The 27,445-nt window shown below is 32.1% G+C and overlaps 1 protein-coding gene and 2 long non-coding RNA genes across 6 annotated transcripts in view; 1 reads left to right on the top strand and 2 right to left on the bottom strand.

The window, feature by feature from the left end:
- The window catches only part of LOC132719947 (uncharacterized), a 30,860-nt gene extending 4,913 nt beyond the window's left edge, over positions 1 to 25,947 (bottom strand). The window contains exons 1-6 of one of the 3 annotated variants that reach the window (XM_060703907.1): positions 25,877 to 25,947; positions 24,517 to 24,585; positions 24,121 to 24,291; positions 13,832 to 14,119; positions 13,487 to 13,618; positions 12,917 to 13,027 (exon numbers count right to left, since the gene is read on the bottom strand). In XM_060703907.1, the coding sequence (XP_060559890.1) occupies positions 12,917 to 13,027; positions 13,487 to 13,618; positions 13,832 to 14,119; positions 24,121 to 24,291; positions 24,517 to 24,571 (757 nt within the window). In that variant the 5' untranslated portion in view covers positions 24,572 to 24,585; positions 25,877 to 25,947. Of the gene's footprint in view, positions 1 to 12,916; positions 13,028 to 13,486; positions 13,619 to 13,831; positions 14,120 to 22,440; positions 22,704 to 22,904; positions 23,061 to 23,333; positions 23,466 to 23,727; positions 24,292 to 24,516; positions 24,586 to 25,876 lie in introns of those variants that run through there. The other 2 variants (XM_060703909.1, XM_060703906.1) reach the window with 2 other exon arrangements.
- LOC132719946 (uncharacterized) lies at positions 4,797 to 9,009 on the top strand. Of its 2 annotated transcripts, XR_009624290.1 has the most exons (3): positions 4,797 to 5,192; positions 6,241 to 6,393; positions 6,670 to 9,009. It is a non-coding gene; the product is annotated as an uncharacterized LOC132719946 (long non-coding RNA). The 2 variants fall into 2 exon arrangements; XR_009624289.1 differs by having other exon boundaries at positions 4,797 to 6,393.
- On the bottom strand, positions 14,127 to 15,868 carry LOC132719948 (uncharacterized). The gene is made up of 3 exons (XR_009624291.1): positions 15,831 to 15,868; positions 15,127 to 15,196; positions 14,127 to 14,284 (listed from the first exon to the last, which is right to left on the bottom strand). It is a non-coding gene; the product is annotated as an uncharacterized LOC132719948 (long non-coding RNA).
- Positions 25,948 to 27,445: the final 1,498 nt, after the last annotated feature.

Raw genomic sequence — 27,445 nt, 5'->3', positions numbered from 1 at the left:
AATATAACCAAAAGTTGTGTCGGTTCGCCGTAGAACCAAACAAAACAAAAACAAACAAGACTAATTTACATAGTACGGGGCTGGATATCAAAATACACGTATTAACTTCTGATTTAGCAATTTCATTTGGAGCTGGTCGGGAAATAACAAAGGATTCATGGTTTGTATCCAAAAATAAACGTTTCATTCATGTGCGTGACACGTTTGTTATATTGTTATTCTGGCAAAGTATTTATGGTTTGAGTAAAGCTTTTTAATCAAAAATGAGCGTATTGACATAATTTTTTATTCATGTGCGTGACACGTGATGGGACAACAATTATTGTATCACGGTTGCTACATGTTATGATCTGTGACATATATGATTTACAATCCTATGGCTTTCAATTTACGTAGATTCTTGTAAAAATTACGGAACTTCATATAAATGTGTTACATTGTGTGCGTTGGAAGAAATCATTGTTTTTTTTATTTTAATTGGCATGTTTTAATCTACATCAAAACAACAACAACAACGTGTTTTTGTTTTACATGACATTAGTTTTGACGTGTTGTACTTTATACAGTTAATACGGAAATAAGAAATAATATTCTGAATATAACGTAGAGCTATACGTTTTGATGATGGGAAGAGTAGAAATTATATTATATTTTAGAAAAGGAGTTTAACGTAATTCTCTTTATGCTGAACTACGTATACGCAAACATATACTTGTGTAAAGTACATAATTGAATTCAGAAAATGAAATAGAAATTAGAAAGTGCTACATCCGGATATCGTGATATCCGAAAACCAACCGCAGCAGCAGCATCGTTATAAGCGGTATATCCTTATAAGCGGTATATCGTTATAATTGGTGTTCAGTAGTTGTTTACGTAGGGTATACTGCCCGGATATATTCTGAACCTGTTAAAACGCTTATAAAACTTAATAGTTATGTTAACTGAACTTGATACATAATTATGATTGCGTGATAAATTACAAACGTCCAAACGACATACCGTTATATATGTATAACACAGATAACTCAAAATAAAAGATATATTTCTATTCTAACACGTCAAGATAAAAATAGTGTTGGACTATACTTTTGGTGGTGAAATGTGTATTCGTCTAAGAGTTTCTAACAACAATGTTATTTAATGGATTTTTGTTATTATTTTATTATCATTTTATGCGAATTACAGAGCATATAATTGAAATAAAAGAGTGTATTTTGTTAAAGTCTTGCGACTGCATTGTGACGTCACGTGAACAAAACTTCAAACGTATGGGTAGTGGTAATCACTGAATCAAAGATATTGTCAGCTTCGATATATATTCTTAGTTAGATCATCTTCTATCATTCTAGATAGATTTCATAGCAAAATTCAACAAATATATATTTTTTTTTCAAATTCCAGATTTTTCAAACAAAACTGCAACTTTCAACCTTCTTTGTTTATAATATTATAAGGGAAATCTACGACAGTGTTTGATTGTTTCGTGTGTAAATAGTTCAGTTGATTCGTTTAAATTTTATTTTGGTTTGATTAAATTTAAAAAAAAGCAAAATAGCAAGTCGAAACCTACGTATTAACAACGCGAGCTTTACGGTAACCTGGTTTTCTTACCTGTATTTGCTAGTTATAACGTATTGTTAGAGGAGGGAACATAAACTAGCATTATGGTAACGCAATTTGTGTTAATATTTATGCTGATCATGATTAATTTTGACGTAAGAAATTTACCGAAGAAAAATAGACTTCAAAATTAAAATTGCTGGTTGATAAATGATAACAGCTGTCGAATGAATGAATGAATGAATGAATGAATGAATGAATGAATGAATGAATGAATGAATGAATGAATGAATGAATGAATGAATGAATGAATGAATGAATGAATGAATGAATGAATGAATGAATGAATGAATGAATGCATTGTCTTCGATCCTTTAAGTCTAAAATCAATTATCAATACGTATAAATAAAATGTTTTAGAGGAAAATAGATAACAATTAATCTACGTTACAGATAACGTATAGCCTTAATCTGAAAATATTTCTAAGATGCGCAATAACATAAGACAGCTATTCTAACATCACGGAAAAATATGGATAAACGTTATCTGAGCTTTGATTAATTAACCTTCTCAGAATTTTCAACAATCTTTACATGAAATATTTAAGGCAGCTATGTTAAAGGCATATTAAGCTTCAACAATGCTATCCTTTTATTCTTCTTCTTCTTAAAAAAACCCCCAAAAAAACAACAGATTAGAGTCTATTTTTTATCTCTAGTAACATTGTCCAACACGTAACTCATTGACTATACAGATAAATCACCTTATGGTTTTTTATCTTTGGCAATTACATGTACTAGATAATAGTGATTTTGTATGGCGGTCAAAATACCACGTTGGTAACATTTTGCAAACATTATGGCGGCTTTATGTGCCTTAAAAACTTTGAGCAAAAGTCCATGTAAAACGAGACACAATTCATGGCAAACGTTTCAGAGTGTTTTGAAGGACACTGGTTCTTTTAAATTTGAGTACTAGAAGTTATGCAAAGCCTTGTTAATTTTTGAAATTCAAAATCTCCAGGTTCGTTGTTTAGAGAGTTCCTTCAACGAAGTCTCACAACTTAATGCAATTCGACTCTCGGTCTCAAACGGTCATAAAAAACACCTGCTGTTTTTCTGTAATGGACTTTTCCAGTTTCAATGTTTTGGAACTGTTCATTATAAATTATGGGATATGCATTGCTGAAAGTATGTCAGCAACAGATCAATGATTTTCGGATTCAGAACTATCAGGGCTTTAGTATATCGAGATGCGCTGTTTTATAGTCGAATTCTGGAAATGTTAATAGGGTTCCTATTGTCTTTCGTTCTTATTGACCTAAATATTTGGATTATGGTGTGCTGAACGATATTCAAGGATCGAAAATATAACATCATGATTACATGTTCGGATTAAAACAACTATAAACAGTATATCAAAGCTTTATTTACGTTAGGAAACAATCAAACAACAAAAGAATAATAAATAACATGTAACAATACAACACAAATAAGCTAGCTATAATAACAAATCATAAGGTTAAAAATCTCATCGGTATATCAGTCCAGTAAGCATAACGCCAAAAACACCAGACTGGGCCAACCAACCAAAGTCATTCTGTTACGCGGAATTTCTTGATTTTTTTTCTTGTATGCTGTTTAGTTGTTTTAACACTAATTTCATAACTTGCTTGAATTTAGACCTTTTGATTGAGGCCTATTTTGTTTACTTAATTTCTTTAAAATGTAATATTTCATAACAACTTTCATATTCAATAATTATTACGATTGTAATTTTTAAACTTATATTTGGGCAGAGATGCACCTTCTCTAATACCAACACCGATTACGCCTCCTATCTCCCTGCAATTCTGCGTACAGTTCCGCCTACTATTTCGCCTGCACTACCGATCCCTGTTCCTCCTCTGACACCACCTCTTGTAATCAATAATGGAAATTTCATGTATCTTTCGACTCTTAAAATAATCTTATTTTACTTTCATTTTCACATATAAAAACAATCAAATACTAATTTCATTCATTTAAAATAATCTACCACCAATCAAAAACACATGGAGGAATTTTACTACAATATTATAAAATCAAGAAAAATACTGACCAATGCCTCCATCATATCCAAATCCGCTGCCCACTACTTGTTATAATCTTGATTAAATTTTCTCTACTTCTATCGCCCATTCTACCCTCGTAACCATCTAAAGGATCAAAGAAGGAAATAATGTAAAGTTACTTTTAATTTTTATAAAGGAAAATTCTGAGCACCAATCTTTAAGTATTTAAGTAATTCTAATGAAATCACAGTCGTGTCACAACATTATGATGCTTTTGTAAAAGAAGGGTACTAATAATGGCCGAGTTTTATAGATAAATATCAGTAAATTTTAAATAAATTAACCACCATATTCACCTGCGAAACCTCCTCAAAAACTAACTCCACCTCCAATTTCTAGGCCGACTGTACCACCACCAATGCCGCTTCTGACCCCATAACTAGATACAATAACAACACCTCCACTGCTACCACCCCCTACACCGCCACCATATCCACCACGATATTCTCCGGTCACACCTCCTCCATATTTTTCACCTCTTCCGCTTCCGCCACCGGATACGTAAAGAACGTTACTTCCAGAACCTCTTCCCATTCCGCTTTCAAATATTCCTTTACCCCTGCCTTCAGTCCCGCCGCTGTGGCCACCACCTGCACTGCCTTCCAATCTGCCGCCAGTTTCACCATCAGCATCACCAGCACCACTACCATTACCACTACCCATTCCAGATACGATCACAGCTCCTCCTCCGAAAGCACCAACATTTCCACCGCCATTACCACCTCCGTAACCAACGCTACCACCTACAAAACATAAAACAATTAGTATACATGTCTGTAGGTTCACACTCATTCTCGCATTATACGGTTTGCTATCTAGCCTGTATAGACACTGCATATGTATTTTACGCTTCTGGAACAGGCTATTATTCATGGACGACAACAGGATGACAAAGCGGGTGTTTATCCATGATGTAAGAATTGGTTCAGTGACATAAAACGAATCGTCGATAATCTTGGATTAGGAGAGACTTGTTATACCAGATCAACGATTACACTGTCGACTTACTCATTTTTGTTCAAGTGAAATCCAAACTGTTGCCAAATCGAAAACTTACTATTGAAACAACCGATGAATGTGAAAACTACATAAATCTGAACCTTGTTAACAAACCATAATATGTGTAGTGGAATGCAAAAATGGGGCTTCTTGACGTTGACGTCGTTATCGAGAAAATGCGAGATCTTTGACGCCATTTTTTCCTCGTTATTTTTCCGTTCAACTGGCAGTAAAAACAGCGCTTAATTATATAATAAATGACTTGTCAGCACATGGGGTCCTGATTCATACAGAGTAATCAACGGCGAAAATAATTTGCTACCGTTCATCCTATGACAGTGAGTAAAATTATCACGGGGAAAGATTTTTACGAGGACCACTGATTACGTCATCTGACATTGATTGTTGATAAATTATTGGTGAATTGATTCGATGTTTTCGGTGTTTAAAAGTATATTTTACACCGACAAAGTCTGCTTTGACAAAACTTATATAAAACTGGATTATTCGGGTTAAGTGAGTATGCATTTTTTCTAGTATTTTTGCTAAAATATGTATTTTATCGGAAAATAATTATACCCGGAAGTAGAAACAATTGCAGTTCCTGGACAACGGTTTGTTGATAGCAACATGGAAAATGGCAGCCAAGTAATTATTTACTCAAAGCAATTAATACCAAAATTTATGTAATTAATCTCTAAGATAAAACAATCATCAAAGTGAGGAAATTCAAGATTTTCAAGAATTTTAATCTTTTACTTTCTTCCATGCATACTGTACAGTACAGTACATGTATGAGATTAAAAATTTGAACTGTTGAAAACTTGTATTGATCAACACTGACAACAGTATGTGATTAATAGATTTCTCAAAAGTGAAAATATATTTCTGGCTACATTGTTTGAGCTGTTTAAAATTTTCAGACCTTTAAAATTAAAAATATGGAGATGGTGCAGTTTCCATAATTTTTCATAACCAGATTCAATAAACGGAGGGTATTGAATGAGTGCATAGCCTCTACTGTAGCCTGAGTCTAGGTACAATTAATATTGAATTTATTGAATAAGTTGAATAAAATTATATAATGCAAGCACAATATTATTTTATTCAATGAGTTATATGTAATAAGTTAAGAACCCACACAAATATAATATTCTATTAATCACATACCTAACTTTAAGACTGTTTAAAATTAAAAGGAATATTTTTCCATTGACACAACTTGACTACTGTATAGTGTAACGCTTACACTTAGCGTGTATTTACATTATATTTGCATATGATGTCACATCAAAATATCATTTTTTTTTTGTTCACACTTAGAAGCACATTAATGAATACCTAAGCCTGAACTTGTATGAAATAATTTAACTAATATTTTAATAAAAAAAGGTCACAGCCCTATGACAAGCTTTCTAGAAAGGATGCATATTAAAGGAATCATATTGGCAGGTGCCTTTTTAGCAAAACTTGAGGACCTCAGGAAAATCTGACTTTTATATAAATTGTAATAACTGTATAACAATAATACATAATTTATAAATTTAACTACTGTACATTTCAGGCACTTCACCATGCACTCTTGATGTAAAGTACTCCAACCCTTGGAATTATGTCCAACAAGTGCATAATCCCCATCATTCTCAACAGGTTGGTCCAATATGTTTTAGGACACCAAGAAAGTTCCATGTGTTTGGTTTTTGTGCAGAGGGATCAGGTTAGTTTGCCAATAACATTTTTTGACATATTTTTTTCATGCCCATATTGTAAAAAAATATGTAAGAATATTATATTAGGTAGATTTCTATATTTTTTATGTCAGATGTGTTCCTTTGCCATGAATTAATTTTTATTATAATTCTCCCATGCCATAGTATTTTCAGTTGCAAAAGGAATATTCAGTTTATATTTAAATATAATCATAATTTTGAGTATTAAGTACTATTTACATCCTATGCAAACTTTTTAAACTTCCAATTTATATGTATTTTAGGACTCCATGGAAGTGTCAGTCTCAACATGTTTGGCACTTTTATATCTGGAAAGTGAAGAAACAATGCAACAGGTTGCCTCAGTGTACTGTCCTGCAGGGCACAATATTCCACAGCTTATAGATGATCCAGAAAATCCCTAGGGTTAAACCCCTCAAACAGTTATCCAAATACCACCATTTGTGTGCAAGTACAATGGAGCCAGGTGTTATAACATGTAAATAATATATTAACTCTGTGCAGGGTAAAATGTATTTACTGAAACAAATGCCTCCCAGAGGTCTTTAACCTGAAGTACAGTTCTTCACATCTGACATACCTAAAATACTGTGTGGCCAAAACCGGTTATCCCGAAATCGGAAAATAGAAATAAAGTTGGATATTGACATTATGTGAAAAAAGGTGGAAAGAGAAAGAGCAGTCTATTACTCTTGAGTATAATTGGAGTTCCTATAACTTAGTGGTCATGTATGGACTGTCATTATTTTCTTCATTTCAAATATAGCTTATGATACAAGTAGAAGTGAGATGATTGTCTTTATGCTTCATAAGATAAGACTGCAAGTGTTGTCTTGCATAACTGCTGCTCTAAGGACTAATGCTATATTAACAAGTGTGTGGAACTGTGGATCATTGATGTTATTAATAAGTTATGATATTAATTAATGGGTGCCTATATTATTTTTGGATGTCAGTTTACCAGTTATTAATTTCCATCATTTTTACAAAATGTTTATGAGATTAAGTTTATTGTCATTTGTCATTTTACTTAAAGTTATACACTTCTGTTGAACCTATGAATGTTATGAATTGATAACTGTAATCTTATCTTAAGCTTTGATCTAGATTGAAAATGACTTTATGAAAATGTAAAGTAATATTAAGCTTCAGTAATTGTTGTCAAATTTTAAACATTTTATAGTTGTAGAATATGAAAAATACTTTATCTATAACAATTATAGGTCAGTTGAATTTTTATGTTGATATTAGTGTAGAATCACATTGTAAGATTATCACAAATTCTAAAAAATGTTAAAAGAAGCAGCAAAATCAAAGAATAGTCCATGTTAGCTAGGCAACCAAAATTCCCTTCAGTTGGGAAGGATTTTTAACAGGTGCATTATAATAAAAATACTTTATATTTGATCTAATGTAACTCTATAATTAAAAAATAATCATCACTAAGTTGTAAAATATCAAAATATAGAACATTAAATGTACCTAAAGATAAATGTTGTGAACATGATATTAGAAGGAATGATGAGGCAGGCTGTTCTCTGAATACCGGAAGTTCAGTTACACATTATTTGTGGTATTGTTTTCAATTTTTTATAATAGCACACATTGCTTTTTTGTAACTTAATCTCCTGTATGACTGTAAAAATTTGGAAATTTAGAAATTAATTAAAGATAATAAATATTCATTGGTTGCTAAGCAACCTTATTAAATACAGAGACAGTTTTAAGTAATTAAACTTTTTTGTAGGAATTGTCTTTATGTCATTTAAATCATGCTAGTCAATTCAAAGTCCTTACTTTGTTGTGAAACAGTGTAGTTAACACCACATGTTCCTTAAAATACTTTTATGAAATTATGTATATTATCTATTTAATTCAAAACCTATAGTAAAGTGAGTTTTAGGATGCTTTGATCCAAGAACTATTATTCAGATTGTATTTGCAGTTTTAATAGTTGTAATTTGTTTTTGTAATCATGCTGCTTTGTTCATGGTATTTTGAGATCTATTTTAATCAAACTTAAAATTTGTAAAATTTAAAAGAAAATTATGGAATATATTGTGGTTGCTTGGCAACACTGATTAATTGTTACTAATTGCTTAGGTATTATGTAAATCAGTTATACAGCAGATAGATATATTTATGTAATATGGAAATTCACAGTGATTTGATCAAATGCTTATTGGTTATGGCAAAAATACTGAGTTTCTGCTAAAATTAACATGGCCTACTATCACTAGTCAAGTGTACAGAACATGTAATGCATGTAATATCTTGAATGGAAAATTATTTAAAAGTAAATAATAGGCATTGTTTGTAATTTTATTGAAAATTAATTTATTGCTGCTGCTTTGTTAGCTATATTTTACCAAGAAATTTGTTTACTTACAAAATAAATTACAAAAATTTAGAATATTCCATGGTTGCTAGGTAACAGAATATAGTTTCCTTCATGTTGTATTTGTGTTATTATGCCCTTTATTTAGTATTACTACCTTTGATGATGTTATACTAAAGTCATCTTTCATTTACTGTTGTATTAAACTGTTGTCTGCTGTCAGAGTAAATATCTGAATAAAGTTAATAAATGAATGATAAATGGACACTGTGTTTAGTTCTTTTGAAGTTGTATTATGATATCTCTCAACAGTAATATGTCCTGTTAACACTGTAGAAATGTAATAGAACTATTTGTAAATGTGAAAGAAGAATATATTTCCTATTGATAGTTGCAAGTGTTATAAAATAAACATAGCACATAACTTTTTACACGAAAAAGGCCAGGAAGAACCCAGGAATAGGTCCGTTGCTAGGCAACATAATGTAAATGATGCTTTAATTATGGTGGCTGTATTCCAAAAGTATTATACAACATTTATTAACTTTAATAACATAAAACATTTTTTTCACAAAATTCATTTCAGCTTCATAAGTTGTTTTCCTCATGCACCTTTAAACATCACAAATATCATAGATTTTTAAGTGAATTTTTAATTATTTACTGGACACCATACACACAAAATTATGTATATCTTTGTTAATAAGAAAGACACGACCTTCAAATTTTCAGGAATTACTTCTGATATTTCATAGATTCAGAAAATTCAAAAAAGTGAAAATCCAAAATTTGGTCAAGAAACCCCATTTTTGCATTCCATGACACATATATGTGTAAGTACATAATGATTATCAATTTAAACATAGTTTATTTCAAACAATGATACATGTACATCATGTTGTTAATACATTTACAATAATTAGATACACGAATGAAAAAGGATTAGAGCCGAAAGCTATAAAGCTTATAAAGGTCTTCTCCTACATATTTGTACAATGCAGTTAAATTATGACAGTGTTTGCAATATTGTTTGAAACAATGAAGTTAATTTTTAACATATTTGAAACGAAAAAAATATCGAAGATTTTAGCTATTTTTCAATAGATCTTTTTTTAAAGAATATAAATAATTGAAAAGAATTAGAAAGAAGGTAAAGAAGATTCATTCGGATAGGTCAAGTTGGCAAATTATTTTGTGAATCTAAGCTCATGAAAATCGGTTACTTTCACGTATATATACATGAACTGCTTGAACAATTTTAGAATTAATGTCATGGCTAAGATTCTGGTCTCCGTTTAGTAAGGTATGAAGTGTTATAGTACAGATGTTAGAAACAGCATCAAATAGTCTGAGTCATATCATTATAGAAGTGACACTCAAAGAAAAAGTGGTGGTTACTTTCCAGGAGTCCACATTGACAATTTGGTGAGGGGGACATATTTTTTCTGAATAAGTGATGGATTAAAGAGCTACATTCTGTTCGGAGCCGGCAATCATTCAATATAGTAACATTATGGTAATTATCTGGAAAATATAGCTCTCTCGGAAGAATTAATCACAAGAAAATGATATGAAAATTGCATACACTGTTTGATTGAGAATGTACATAAGGGATAATAAATAAGTGCAAAATCCCTCATCCTCCCCCCCCCCCCCCCCCACCCTCCCTCTCCTAGCACCGGCGAGCAGTACTCAATTTGCAACACTTTAAAATGCTGGAATCATTGATCACGAAGAACCATAAAAATGACACAACACTGAAATACAGGGTATATTTTATGGCTACCACTTGGAACCTGCAAATGTAGTCCTGATTTCGCAATTTGCCCATTAAATTCTTATTTAAGTATAACTATATATTGTTATAAATATAACTATATGGCACGGTTAAAATGAAGACAGAAGGACTGAAAACCTTTAGAATCGCTGTTTTTGTTTTTTGTTTTAATATGTGTACTTGATTTTATTATTGAACCTTCCAAAATGCAAACAGAAATGAAATTGTGTTTTTGCTTCAATACATTCATTTTATTAAATATGTAACAACTTATATTCCTGTTTGACTGTTTGTAAACATCTATATAATAAAATGAAAAAAACAACAACAAAAAAAAACAACAACAAAAAAACAACAACATTTCTTGTGTTCTCTTATTTATTATTTATTCATTTCTTTTATTTGCGGGTTCTGGTTACGTATTATATATGCCGGATATACTTTACATGTGACATCCTTAGGTCTGCTCGCATCTGGCATTTTGTAATGACATGCAGGTTTCCTGTTCAAATGACTAATATTTACACAACAGCATTATATGTTTACACCACATGGGATATGATTCATATGTATACATCTAAATCCAGTAAAGGAGTGTGTTTAAATCTAAAAAAAAATCTTACATAGCACCAGAACGGAGTTTTCGACGTTTTGTTTTATACAGTGTAATATCATGTGTACATTGAAATTATACCTAAAGACATAAGAAGCTATTATCAAATTATGGTGACAGTTTTAACAAAACTGTAATTAAAATACAGGGTTGAAGATAAAGTTTACAAATTTATAAAATATTCATACAATTATTATTTATCTGGCATTAATAACGTCGCATAGTAGATTCGGAGATTACATTTGCATCGTGACCCTGAAAAAATGACGAACACATCTATAACAACCCTTTGTTGAGACGTTCAAATCACAGATAAATTATGAATTACATGACAATAAATTTCGGCAAATTTGACATATTTTGCCTTTTTTAAGCTGTATACCTCCAGATGTCTTTTGAGCCAATAACATGAATAATTTCTTGAGAAAAATATACAAATATTTTAACAATTAATACATTTTCAGACATCAAGAAGTAATTCACTTATTATATGCAATGCAGGGTATTTTTAAGGATATGAATACAAATGAAATAAGGGCCGATTTTTGTATGTGTAAATTTCAACGTATAATAGGCAATTGCAGTAGATTGCAAGGTGTTAATTACTAACTTGACAATAAATTACATTCTAAATACATTTTAACACTGTTTAAGTATGTTTATGAAAATGATCTTGATGTAAAATCAGTGCAAACATTGCGAATGAGAGCATGAAACTATTAAGTTCATTTTGTTTAAATTTGTAAGAAGGGACGGGTTCTGACTCAAACAATTCAAGATCCAACTCTGTAGCAAGGTGCTTGGAGTACAGATACACGCATTAACTACTGATTTATCAATTACATTTGCAGGAGGTCGGGACGTTACAATGCAGTAATGATTTTGTTTATACAAATTTATCTTAGTTCGATTGTGTTTGAAGCTACAAGCTTATTGAAACACTCTCGAATCCGTTCCTTGAATCAAATAGTACTAAGAAATGATAGTTAAGTTTCTTGGTCAAGGAAACAACTGCTTACCCTGACAGGGTTTGAACCTACGCGGACAGCAATGCTTAGATTATTAGTTTGACCGTTAACCACCCGGCCAGGTGATTTGGGTTTGGCTAGTTAATCTAGAATTAGCCCAATTCACCACCATGATATTTAATATAACTGTTTTTCATCTTTTAAAGGATAAAATCTTTGTGAAAGCATATAGATCTGTTGTTTTTTTCAACTTAATTTTGGTTTGATCATGCTGAACAATTACAGTTATCTGATGTAACAAAAAGAAACAAAGCACACACACTGTATTTATGTGTAATACTTTTATTGTAGAGAACGTAAGGTAGGTTTTATATACAAACAATGCGCATTTAGACAGATATGATTAACGTATAAAAATCTAATTACTAAGCATACATGTATATGGAAGAAATCTCGTCGGTAAAACGGGTCGACACGCCGTTCAAATTGGACAGTGAGGAGATGCCTTTGCCATCGGTCTCAGCTAGTGTAGATGAAGTATTTAATATGCTGAAAAAATGTTAATGAGTGATTAAACATTGTTACATAAATATCGAGATGAATTTCTATAAGCGTTGTTGTTTTTATTTAGTAAGTCTATAAGAATAAGTATTCATAAAGGCACACTAAATCAAACCACCCTTCTTTTGTTCATTTCATATTTGTTTAAAAAAAACATGACAATGTTTCATAAATATCATTAATTTTGAACATGATAATTTTTACTTACATTTGGTAAGGGCAACACCACCTCCCATACCGCCTCCGTATCCACCACCATATCCACCTCCGTACCCACCTCCGACTCCACCTCCGACTCCACCACCAATACCACCTCCGACACCACCCCCAATACCGCCTCCGACACCACCCCCAATACCACCTCCTTAGATGAAAAAGTTTTTAGAAATCATCTAATTTCTAAAATTATGTAACGATAAATCATATAAAGTAGATTTATTTTATTGAAAGGTCGTCGTGAAGTCTGTTTTTAACTTTGGATAAGCAAAGTCCAAGAAAAACGTATTTATTATGCAAACAGTTTATGCTGTCATTTCACTTTGTTTTTCTTGTCTATGGCAATACATAGTTTTTTTTAAAGAATTTGTACAAACATAAAGTAAACAAACTAACAACATTTTACCAGCGGTTCCTACCGGACTAAAGTAAAGATCTTCTAATGTTCTACATGTAGCTTTATTTACGAGCTCTATAATTTGCATGTGATATTAATGATCATTCAGGGTTATTTGTTTATTAATTATAAATATTAAACTGAATAAAAGAACACTTTTATATATAACCAGTGTGATTAAATCATCAGAGTAGATGAGATAAAAATTACCCATTCCTCCACCGTAACCGCCTCCGTAACCACCCCCGTATCCACCTCCACTACCACCGCCGGTTACAATTTTGATAACACTTCCACCGCTACCTCCTCCCCTACCGCCCCCGTATCCGCCTCCATAGCCGCCTTAAAATAAAATGAAAACTTACTGGTAATGTAAATATTCAGAAAAAGGATAAATGTCCGTTGACTCTTGGATAAGTTTGAAACACATGTTCAATTGCTACCGATGTACCTATTATATTCAAGACTAGCATCCTGGTTTCTACTTTGTTCATATTTAGCAATACACACTTGCACACATGCTAATGAGCAACTAAAGTATGTATTTGTACTGACCTCCGTATCCTCCGCCGTATCCACCACCAATACCGCCACCGATTGCACCACCGCTAATACCGCTTCCGTAACCACCGCCGTATCCGCCTCCGTAGCCACCGCCATAACCGCCTCCCAAACTACCACTTCCACCTCCGGATACTATAACAACACCTCCACTGGTACCGCCACCGTAACCACCGCCATATCCACCACCGTATCCACCACCATATCCACTACCGTATCCGCTTCCATATCCACTTCCGTATCCGCTTCCATATCCACTTCCGTATCCGCTTCCATATCCACCTCCATATCCTCCTCCCATACCGCCTCCACTTCCGCCTCCGGTTACAATAACGACTCCTCCTCCACTTCCTCCTCCCATTCCACCTCCATAACCACCGCCATAGCCACCTCCGTAGCCACCGCCATATCCTCCTCCGTAACCGTAACCAACTCCTCCGCCACCACCTACAGCGGTAAAATGGAATATAATTTAATGTATACAGAGAATATGTAATTAAATATCTTTAAAATATCATTATAATTACACGCGTCTCACAGACTTAAGGCGCCAAATTTTTTACAACAAGCCTACAGACATTAACACGTCCTTCATTTTAAAGGGTATAAAACTATATGAATTTTTTTTTCATAAAATATATAAAATGTAAAATTGATGTTTTAGTAATTATGTGGTTGATTATCAATAGTTGAAACAAAAATGTTATCTGACACACTTGTACAGTGTACTTTAAAAAGAAACAAAATATACACATATTCTTGGACTTGGGCTTTAACTGTTTAACTGTTTATCATTAATTTCGTGCACGCGTCATTGGCTTCTAAGAAAGTATACAGACATATTTCTATCAAATACAGATGTTTACAAAAAAATCGGTCTCAGATTTCAAAGAATAATTTTGTAAATTTTAGGCAGCAGATATATAGTTTTATAACTTTATATAAAACTATTTGTGTGAACAAGAAACTTTCATGATAGATATTAAATATAATGTGCATAGAAAATAATATACTAGAATAATCGTACCACACAATGGAAATCAAAAAGAAAAAAGAACGATTAATTCACGTGCATTAACACCACAATTTAGTCAAAGTTTAAATGACTTTTGATTCAATTTCATTGAATTTTACTAACAGTCCCTTGGTGGTAAAATGATAAAATAATTAAGGATCTTTCATTTAGTACATTCAACAAAAGTAATCCGGTGCAAAAAGAGCATTAATAGCTATAAAAAATAAAAATAAGTGACGGGCAATTTGTTTGGCTCTATTGTGTTTATACCTACCTTTACCAATGGCCATGGCGGTGCTCACTAAAGTAAGGAGAATAACGGATTTCATCCTTCTATTGGTAGTCTGTAATGATATAAACTTCTGTCTTACTATGTATAAAAAGGGGTGATTTTTCAGAATCAGTGAAACAACAATATTATTTGAATATTGTGGACACGGTTCCGAAGGACAAGTAAAATAAAGCAACTGTACAGTGAAGTACGGGACAACCTTTTTACAGCTGCCACAAGGCGCTTGACAGCTGCTGTTGAGAAAAATGGGGTGACTCCTCGAAAGCATTGATATATGAAAATTGCTAACTTGATTTGATGGAGTCTGTTCGTGACAGAAAATGTAAAAGTGAAACTGTTTTGTAATTTGATGTATTATAACATAACATGTTATAATTTTTGATTTTGCAACATTTTCATGGAACTCTAATATTAACAAAATCTAACAATCACTCACATTGTAGGGTATCATACATATATCGAGAAAATGTTTGAATTATTTTTTCTTGAGAATAATTTTAATGACAAATGATTACAACATAATTACAAATATGAAAGCAAGAAAGTGTCTTATCATGAACTGAATTAAAACGCAATGTTTTAATTATAGTAATTTTAAACCTAGGCGTGTGCTTGACATTTGAGCTGTTAATAGAAATATAGTATGTTCAACTATAACTAAAACAAAGAGACTAAAATCGACATACCTGTTTGCGTATGGTTGAAAACTGGAAGAATGCGCAGGTATCACAATCTGAAGGGGCTTTTATAATTAGTCAGGTGGTAAGTTATGAAATGGTCGTAAATCAATAAAACCCTTGTTTAGACAATTTTATTACAGAACGATAGCAATTGAACTTGTTTTACAACTTTGAACTTTTTGATTTTAATTTTGTTGATTGAATCGGATAAAATATTAACTCCAGTTTACATGGATATGCGCCTTTTACAAGGTTTTTATTACTTAACTTTGATAATTAACATGAACATGTAAGAATGTAATTAATTATTAAGTAATTAAAAGTTATGTGAATTTGAATTATAGGATTTATAAAACTAATATTTAAAGCTGAGATGTTTTATTGTTTTAGAGATTTTTTACTGAAGAAATATACATTTGTGACCGAGTGGTTAAGGTCGTTGACTTTAAATCAAACGCCCTTCCTCGCTGTTGGCTCGTTTCCCGCCATAACTTTTGATTCTTTCGTGTACGGAAGCTATCCATCTGACTTAGTAACTACCAAGCCGTGCTCATGCTGCAATTGTGACTGGGCTTCTGTGAATGTCGCAATGTGTTGATCTTTATTCTCATTTTTTTGTTGTTACATACAAATATGGTGACCCATTTCCCATAATTTTTTTCTTCATTCTGGCTCCTTCCCATACACCCTTATCCACCTGTAGGTCTTTAAATTAATTTATACTTGAATATGCATAAAACGCATGATTTAATGCGGATTGACACGATTTATTTATTATTTTGCGAGTAGTCAATAAAAACATTCACATCCACCAGCTTTATACTTCATTACCAATTTCAAATGTCTGGCTTTGTTGCAAAACATATTTATTTAAATTTATTTCAAATGGAAAGGCAATGATTTCTTATCTCCGTATACAAATATCCTTAAATATGAAAATAAGATTATCAAACTGAAACCATTATTAATTCGAAAAATAAAATGACTCTTACAATAATAAATCGTAAAAGTTTTCCCCAATGCTTTGATGTATGTAACTTAATTTAACTTAAAGGTCAACTTGTAAGTAAGGCCACAAAATATACCCAAGCTCTGTGAGATGTAGTTTCACACAGAAAATAGAGAAAAACAGAATCCCTAAAGAAAGCCCATACCGACAAAATTGTAAAATGTTGCAGACTTGGTTTGATTGAGCCCGTTCATGGACGGTACGCGAGAGTGCAAGTTACCGTCCACGGCCCCTAGCACCGGCCTCAGCAGAATTCAATATTTAAACACAAAAATGGTGAAATTTTGAATTTAGAAACATCCGCAGATGTTTTCATACGTCGGTTATCAAGGAACCTTCAATGTGATACAGAAGGGTCATTCCATGAAAAGCGACTTAAAATTTGGTCTGAAGCATCCTTGTAACAGTCAAACTTGAATTTGGTCATGTCTTTTCAATTGGCCTCTTTTAGGGCCAACAGAGCTAAAAATAGAAAAACCTTTAAACATCTACTACACAACTAATTGATGGATGATCACCAAACTTTGTCTGGAGCATTCTTGGATATTGTTTGATCAAGTGCGCTCATATGAATTTTATTGGCCCCTTTTAGGTGTCGCTAAAGCTAAAAATAGAAAAACCTTTAAACGTCTATTCCTACAGAACTAATTGATGGATGATCACCAAACTTTGTAGCATTCTAAGGTAGTCTTTTATCAAGTTTGCTAATATTATTTTAATTGGCCCCTTTTAGGGGTCTCTATGGCTAAAAATAGAAAAACCTTTAAACATCTTCTACAAAACTAATTGATGGACGATCACCAAACTTTGTCTCTAGCATTCTTGGGTAGTAGATAGTTTTTTTTATCAAATTTGCTCATATGAATTTGTATTGCCCCTTTTAGGGACCGCTTAAGCTAAAAATAGAAATACCTTTAAACGTTTATTACTACAGAACTAATTGATGGATGATCACCAAACTTTGTCTCTAGCATTCTTGGGTAGTAATATATCCAGTTTGCTTATATTAATTTGATTTGCCCCTTTAAGGGGTCTCTAGGGCTAAAAATAGAAAACTCTTTAATCATCTTCTTCTACAGAACTAATTGATGGATGATCACCAAACTTTGTCTGTAGCATTCTTGGGAAGTCTTTTAAGAGGTTTACTCATATCAATTTTATTGGTCCCGTTAAAAATAGAAATATCTTTAAACAGAACTAATTGATGGATGATCACCAAACTTTTTTGTAGCATTCTTGGGTAGTCTTGTATCAAATTTGCTCATATTTATGTGATTGGCCCCTTTTAGGGACAATTAAAGCTAAAAAAGAAATACCTTTAAACGTCTAACGTACTCATATTAATTTTATTGGCTCCGTTAAGAGGTCTCTAGGGCTAAAAATAGAAATACCTTTGGACAGAAATTATTGATGGGTGATCACCAAACTTTATCTGTAGCATTCTTAGGTACTCTTTTATCAAGTTTTCTCATATTAATTTGATTAACCCCTATTAGGGGCCACTAAAGCTAAAAATAGAAACAACTTTGAACACCATTTCCTACTGAAATAATTGATAGATGATCGCAAAACTTTGTAGCATTCTAAGGTAGTCTTTTATCAAATTTGCTAATATTAATTTGATTGGCACCGTTTAAGCTAAAGCTTAAATGTCCCTGGTCATGGCAGTTCTTCAAATTATTGTTTAAAGATATTCTATGCTCAAATTTAATATTTGAAAATATTGACAATGGATAATTTCCAACACTGAAAAGCAGTTGTTTTCTGGTGAGCGACCCTGGGCCATCATGGTCCTCTTGTTTGTTTTTGTTTGTTTTGTTTTTTGTTGTGTTATTTCAATACTTAATTGTCTTTTCACTGTTGAGTATTTCTATACTTGATTTGCCGTTTCTTTTAGATTTTACTTACAAAAATGTGAAAGCTGACTTGTATTTTTTAGTGTTAAAAATGTTTTAGCGTTAAATGTTTTTTAATATATTATTATAAAGCTTTAAAATACTGAATCCATTAGCATGAGTAATGTGTAAATAAGATAAATCAAATACATAAAAAATTGATTTGATAGTATTTTGTTATATAAATAATAATAGAATAAATAATAAATTTAAATTATTGCAGACAGCAAATTGTATTTTCACATTTGTTAGTTATCACCATCTTAGTTGCTTGCACTAATTATTATCTGGGGGAAAATGTTTTCGAAGACGAAAGAAACAATTTTGGGTTAGATTGACTTGTGGCCGGGTCGACTTTGGACAGAGATTACTAATTTTGGCGTATTCTACTTGGGTACTTATTGACTCGAGACTTGCTTCTAAAATATTAAATTTTCAACTGGTTCTTCTGTGTTCATGTATGAATCCAATGTGATATGTACATATTGCTGTCAAAAGATATCTGTATCTTAACTGGTCAATGATATTTATAATATTTATATCGTAATAAGATATGTTAAGTTAAAACAATAAATATCTTACATCACCATTATTTGTATATTATCAAAAATCATATATAATAGGGGGCGGAACACATCTAGTTAAGATAAACAATATAAGCGCACTTGCTTTTCGGGATATACCGCCAAACACCTCCGCTTTATACATTTGCTTGGGTGAAGTGTATAAATCATTGGAACAAGTATTTGTACATAACATAGACATTAACATTATTACTATAAGCTTTCTTTTTATTTTGTATCATAGTTTGGGGGACCTTTCTGTTGAAAATGTGTCAGAGTTAAATCGTATACATGTGCATGCAGTGCGTTAACTGGAGTGCAGGTATTAGTTACCCGCACTCCAGAGCATGCCCATTGATTAGCTTTTTTTTGCCGGGGTTTACTTATTGTGACGGAAGAGAAAGGGAAAGCGACAGAAATATCATATTCAGATGCTCGTCCATTTGGTTCATTTTTACCGGGTTTTCAAATGCAATAACCTGTCTTACTTTTCTTCATCCACTTGATCCCTATCGCTGGTGCTCGTAAATAGGGACAATTTTGTACTTACAAGAGCTCCATATGAGCGAATAATTATGGCCCAATGGCACTTAGGTTGTTTCTCAGCTTACGTTTGCTGTTTTGCCTTATTACGGCCTTTTCGGTCACTTACATTCATTTTCACGTACGGCTTGTTTTGATTTCAGGGCGGCCCACTTATCGGCGGTGTCCGGGCTCCGAAACCGTCGATCTTAACAAATATTGTATAGTTAATTTAGATTTTATATTAATTCAGTTGCAATTTAAATATGTTGTATAAATTATATAATTATAATAAATAAGTTTATTGTCTTCGTGACTTTACGAACAATAATAACCATTCCCAAGATTGTCGGAATAAAATATTTGTAAAAAAAAGACATTAATAGCACATTTTTGGTATTCTATATATTATACTATGCTCATTCTTTAGTAAAATATTTTAATGACAGAAATTTATGAAATTCATGAAATACTAACTCAATATGTCTAACTTGAATAAAAGAATGAATAAACTATGCATTGGAAGCTGCGTTCCCTTTTACTGGTCAAGTTAAGTTTTAATGACACTAAATATTCATATGGTGACCATCCATAGAATGATGTAGAATTTTAAACATATCTACTCTTACTTTCTGTGAAGTCATGTTTATATTACATTTACACAAACAAAACTGTGTAGCAATTATAAATATATCCTGATGTCAAATTTGAGCAAAGTACATCTTTAATAATGAAAATTTTCAAAAAATATTTATCAACGTATTAATTAAAATATCATTTTAAATCCTGTTTTCTTTTTGCGCATAATCCAAAAATATTGACATTTATAAAAAGTTGTCCGAGAGAATTTGCTTTCAGTTTGTTTGTTTGCCCGGCTGAATTAATGAGCTACTTATTTTTAATTTATCCTTTTTCAGGGTATACCAATAATATCCCCCATAAAACTCATAACTCATTTACAGACAGGAAAACATAACAGCATTTTATACTTTAAAACATTTCTTCATGGTAAAGATTGTTTGTTAACAAACGTTTTTACAAAGACTTTATATATTTAAAGTAGCATGGTCATCCAGATTATTCTTACATGAACTTCCATACTTGCTACTTAAACAGAGAAAAGCAACAATTTCGAACCTGCAAAAATGAAAATGTTGCAGGTTTATTGGGTTGGGCATGTTCATGGATGAAAATGCAAGGTACTATTCACGCCCCTATCACATAATAGTGAAATTTTGAATTAGAAATATCCGCAGATTCGTTCATACGGCGGTGATCACTGAACCCTCAGTAGTTTTATATATCAACTGTAATAAAAATTGTCCCGGGCTATAACGCAATATCAAACACTCTTAAAATTGTGATAACAGGGAACGTGTTTTCATGTTTGACTATGATACAAAAGAGAAAGAACACCAAAACACTCGGCTACGCCCCCTCGTACAAATCAGATAGCCTCGTGTTTCGGTGCTCTTTCTATTACATAATGTGCATTCTAACAAGTTCAGTTATTTGCTATTACTTATACCTTAATTTGAAGGGTTTCTAATGCTGCACTTTATAACACTATAGTAACAATATTTACTATAGCATGTTTTTGAATGGAAATACTTGTATCATGTTATTGGTATCCATTACAATTTTTTAACATAGAAAATCCCATTATTCCATGACCCTATTTGCTGCAGATGTGGTACAAAGTGCTGCTCGTTTGTTTACTCTACAATCAAACATATACGACATTACCTTATTGTAAAACGAACAATTTGATTTTCATTAATTATCTGTATTTTATCTATTTAGTAAAACATCCGTGCAGTGCAATTAAATGCACAGCTCTTTTCGAGGTACTAAACATTTCTTAATATAATCTAACAGGAAATGTATAGAACTGGTTTTTCCATGATTAGTTTTTCTTAAAAATATTAAAATCATTTAGTGTTATGTTTTATTGGGTCATCTTGTATTATACTTGCTCTTAAAATGCATTTTGGAAAAAAATATGCTCCTGTTAAGCATTACAGCGTACACGTAATTTCTTATTGAAAGGTCCATGCAAACGTTTATAATCATTTAAATTAATTTTGAAAAGCTATTTTTATCTGTGTGTTCTGTTACATTTGTTTGTTTTTCAAAGATGCACATTAGCCATATAGTTGGGCCATCTTTTTGCTACTTTTGTGTTTAGCACATATATAGTGATTTAGTAATTTTTATGGAAGTCAAATGCTGTTTTGATTCGTTTGCTACATGTCTCACGTATAGTTCGCATTCAGAGCTTTTTCTCTCAGATGATGAGCATCTATTTTGTTTAAATCAGTTAATACACTAACAATACAAAACAAATGTATATCATGCCTTTTGTACAGAAGGAAGATAACCCATACATTTCTGAGGCTTAATGTGCATTTACTGTTCCGTAGTTATCTACGTCACTGATATCGTTATATGAATATCATTTTGGTATTTAAATTATGTTGATTGGCTGTTTATTAGCTATAAGTTTGTTATCTTTGCTACGGTTCATTGATATATCTGACGCAGTACTTGAGATGTCATCAAATATGTTTTTTAATGATTGCACTCAGACAAAAACACTTACATATATTATGAAGTACAATTAACACTTGTTTACATTTTTGATATGCTTTATTAACTACAAGCGAAGGTTTCCATACACAAACAGCAAAAGAAATATTTGAGAAACAAGGGTATATAAAGTCTATATAAAAACTAGGCGTATTTATTTTTAAAAGATGATTAATCTCGTCGGTAAATCGGTCCGGTCAATAATCCGTCGGGATAGTGAGATGTCACACATACATATGCAAATCATGGTCGAAATTATTTCGTATTTCTCCGGCGGTCGGTTTTAGATCTGTTTAGTATGCTGAAAATATAATATAAAAAATGTATAAATGATATAAGTACACTTACATAGTGGTTTATATATTTATTTATTTTTTATTAATATGATAATAAAAGCAAAGAGGAAATTTTAAAATAATCATATAATTATGTAATGCTATTAATATAATTATATTTTCGCTCAAAGATGGGTACTGACACCTAGTGTTAGACTTTTACTTACATTTGGTAAGGGCAACACCGCCTCCCATACCACCTCCGTATCCACCACCATATCCACCTCCGTAACCACCTCCGACGCCACCTCCGACTCCACCTCCTACTCCACCTCCGACTCCACCTCCTACTCCGCCTCCGACACCGCCACCAATACCGCCTCCTGAAATTAAAGAAAGTCTTCTATTAACTAATTTTGCTTGATAATTGGTTTCATTTAAGATCGTATGCTCACATTAAACGATTTTGTTTTGGTACCATATCTAAATACTTTGTATAATTATTGATCTGATTGATATCTTGTTTTTATTTTTTTTGTTTTTCTTTTAAGTAAAAAAAATGTCTTAAATGATCAACGTGACGAAAAAATACACTTGCAATAGTTTGTTATCATATCGTAAGGTATTTAAATTTCTTTATCAAAACCGGTATTTACCAATTCCACCTCCGTATCCACCGCCATATCCACCTCCATAGCCGCCTCCGTATCCGCCTCCACTACCACCTCCGGTTACAATTTTAATGACTCCGCCTCCACTTCCTCCGCCGTATCCGCCTCCGTATCCACCTGATTTGTAGTTTGTAATTTCATGATTAATGATATTATAGCATAGATAAATAAATATAAATAATGCAAAAATATTAAGAAAATGATATTGTTTGTATTGAAAATATAAGAAAATAATACACTTTTGTATATATTTGACAAACGTTTTTTTTATTAAAGCACACACGCCGCCTAATAAATAAAACTCATTGTTATACTAAATGACGATCATTGTGAAAAAAAATGATGTTCAGGAAAGAACAAGTATGTAGTGATGATACACCTCCATATCCACCTCCATATCCGCTTCCCATACCACCCATACCGCCAGCACCACCGCTATATCCACCTCCATAGCCGCCACCATATCCACCTCCGTAGCCTCCGCCCATACCGCCAGCACCACCACCGGATACGATCACAACACCACCAGAGCTGCCACCGCCCATTCCACCTCCGTATCCACCTCCATATCCACCGCCATATCCGCCTCCGTAGCCACCACCGAGTCCACCTCCTCCATATTTACCACCGCCCATACCGCCTCCATAACCACCTCCGTAGCCAGCGCCGTATCCACCACCATATCCACTTCCGTATCCGCTTCCGTATCCGCTTCCATATCCACTTCCGTATCCACTTCCGTATCCACTTCCATATCCACTGCCGTATCCACTGCCGTATCCTCCTCCGCTACCGCCTCCAGTCACAATAATCACTCCTCCTCCGGAGCCACCACCACTACCTCCTCCCATACCTCCTCCATAGCCACCTCCGTAGCCACCTCCATAGCCACCACCGTAACCACCTCCATAACCGTAACCGGTTCCACCGCCTCCGCCGCCACCTTAAATTATTTTTATCATTTGTTTAATTTTGTCAACACTTGCTACATTAAAATGAAACTAATCTTAGCTCATAATCTTACAAAATGTATTTTCATTTTTATATGAAATGTAACTTTTTAATGGAATCAATCTTTTGTGGAGCTTTTTATATATAAAAAGAAACTTTTTATTTAATTTGTATTCATATAAGGGTAGGATTACACTGCCACTTCTCCGATATTTACCTTTACCGATGGCCATAGCGGCCCCGATGAGAGCGAACAAAATTGCTGACTTCATTGCTGCGTGATTGTCTGAAATTTTAGATAAAAAAAGATCATAATAAACACATTCACCTATATTTTGTAATTATATTTAAGGTTTCAGCTGCCAGAGGCAGAGTTCCCATTGAGAAAAATACACACGAGACACGCGTTCAAACACCAAGGAAGAACAATGTATTTTTTTAGGAAATTATTAGGCATGTGTAAAAAGCTGATACACCCTATTAACCGTCAATTATTAACCGAAGTTGTTGTAAGAGAACTGCTCTATATCGTTTATTTCATATGTTGGAATTACTATTAACTATAATTATATCATATCATATATTTGCATATACATGTAATTAATTTTGAAAAAAGAAGCGTCAAAACTTGTGAAAGTAAGTTCGTGATAAAAAATAAAAGAAAGGGGTAACTGAAACGCAACTTCGTGAATTTCGTTCAATGTAGAAATGAAAAAAAAGGAATTACGTTTCCGATAATTACTTCCAATGCGTAAATGATAATGTACTAATTAGCTATTAACTCTTTGTCACTCGTGTAAGAAGTATGGTTAAAATTCATTCTTATTTTTATTCTTAACAAAGAGTATAAGCATAAATTCTAATCATATCCAACAAAGAAACATTTTTTTCAACTAGAAATAGATAGAGAAGATACCGATATGGAAACTGTAATTTTAGGGGGAAAACATAAACATATTAAATAAAAGTGACAATGAGGCCATCCAAGTGTAAGTTACGAGTGCACAGGTAAACGTCAAAATAATTGGGCTTTCATTTTGCCATAATCTTTTCCAATTATATATTTTTTACTTTGTAAAATAACCACTTATCCCCATAACCAACGGACAGTTCTATATATTTTGTTCGGAATGGCACGGTAAAGTTAGTTTTCTTTTACAAAATAGAGCTTCATTATTATATAATAATTCATTATCAAAAATAAAACGACACCCAAGTAACATACCGACATTTTGAATAAGTAAATTTAACTCATTTTTTTTATTCCGTACATTGATAAGCTTATTAATAACGATCAGAAAAAAAATTACAATTACATTTTATAAATGAAAGTTCATGGATTACGTTATGGATCTGTTGTAAAAATGTTTTTTGTTAAATGTTTTTTGGTTTCAAATTTTTCATATTACTCATTAAATCAGTAAATTAATATTATTTTGTTACGTCGTACTAAAAATGAACACTTTGTCGGTCTTCATTTCAATTTAAGAAAATTTCTTTTTTTTTAGATCTGACAACGGAAAATAAGCAATTGTATTTATATATTATTTGAAAATATAATTTAAATTTCCACTTACCTGTTTGTGTATAGACGAGTATTTGGCGATTGCGATGTCATTTCAGAACTGCTTGCCTTTTATACTAAACTCTGTTTAAAAATCTAGAATGACCGTAAATTATCAAACACAAATGTCTGACAGTTTAACTATCAAACGTTTTGATAAACTCTTGTAAAACAATTTAAACTTTTCATTTCATTGCGCCGATTTCCTGTCTGAAATTCTTAAAGGTTATGTTAAAGCATGTTTAAATGCATTTTTATTTGATGTTACATGTTTCAATCAATTAATACTTATGTCATGCGATTTGAACATGAACGTACTTCCATTCTAGTACAGTATATTGTACCTCGTGCATAAATTCTGCATTGACTAATAATATAATGATTAAGATTACAAACGTGCTGAAACATATAATTACATGTAATACAATTGCTACATGTACACAATCCATGTGTATATCAATCGTTGCTTTTCAATGATTCTTTCATTCAACATGACAAATCAAACGTTGGTGCAATCATGTATAAAATATTTTAAAATTAATGGAAATGTCTGCAACATAAACAATAATACTTAAGTACAATATTTCCTTTAATTTATACATGTATATCATTATAAAAATATTTATTATACACTCCTAAATAAAATATTGAGAAAAATTGATGGAATAAAATATGTATTTTCAATTCCCATATTTTTACGTCTCACATTTAATCATTCAATTACTCATTATCTATCATTGGCCATTCACCATTTACCATGGTCAATTCTTTAAACCTATGATTACTATGTAATTTAGCAACGAGTATGCCACTTAATATTTTTTTCTATAAAAGTGGTGAAAATCTTGCTTGTTCGAAAATGATGATTCCTTGTTAGATAATGAATTAAATTCACTTGAATTGAATTTCTATTATTTTAGTTCTTTCACAAGAAGTAAAAAATATTACATTGTGCAACAGATTTTACCTGTCGTCCCTTCATTGTTTAAGAATTCACTTTTAATTACAACAATTTACAATGGTTATAGATTATTAATTTCAACACCCAAACAGTGCTGGTTAGCTTTAAATTTGTAATTGTTATATAATTATCACAGAACTTCGTTTTAATTAAATGTAATGAAGCAATAATGCTACTTCAAATACATGAAATTTAAAAAATGCAGAATAATTTATATAAAAGTTAAATACTTTGCCGGCATAATACACGAGAAAATATAGACAAAATGATATCTGTATTTATTTAGATAAGCTTATGTAGATATGAGAAGGCCGTATATAATATCATGTATATTAAGTCTGTACATTTGTAATATTGCAGATTCTTTTTATTTACTTTCTTCTAATAGCAGAGTTTTAGCTCAGAAAAATGTCCATAACTCATAAACCATACGGTAAATTTTAGTTAATACTGTGTACAAATGTTGTAAAACAGTAACATTTCCTGTAACAATTGTATGTTGGCAATGTTTGTCATTATATTCATTATACGTACTTAATTTTTATTCTGATAACGATGTTTTAACCGATATATTTTATGTTTTAATAAATAATTGTTTTTTTTTCTATTAACGCAATAAAT

This window comes from Ruditapes philippinarum, unplaced genomic scaffold, assembly GCF_026571515.1.
Source record: "Ruditapes philippinarum isolate M1 unplaced genomic scaffold, ASM2657151v2 ctg5575_1_1_1_1, whole genome shotgun sequence".
NCBI classification, from domain to species: Eukaryota; Metazoa; Mollusca; class Bivalvia; order Venerida; family Veneridae; genus Ruditapes; species Ruditapes philippinarum.
The sequence above is the reverse complement of the archived record's forward strand: the minus strand, read 5'-3'. Positions and strand labels throughout refer to the sequence as shown.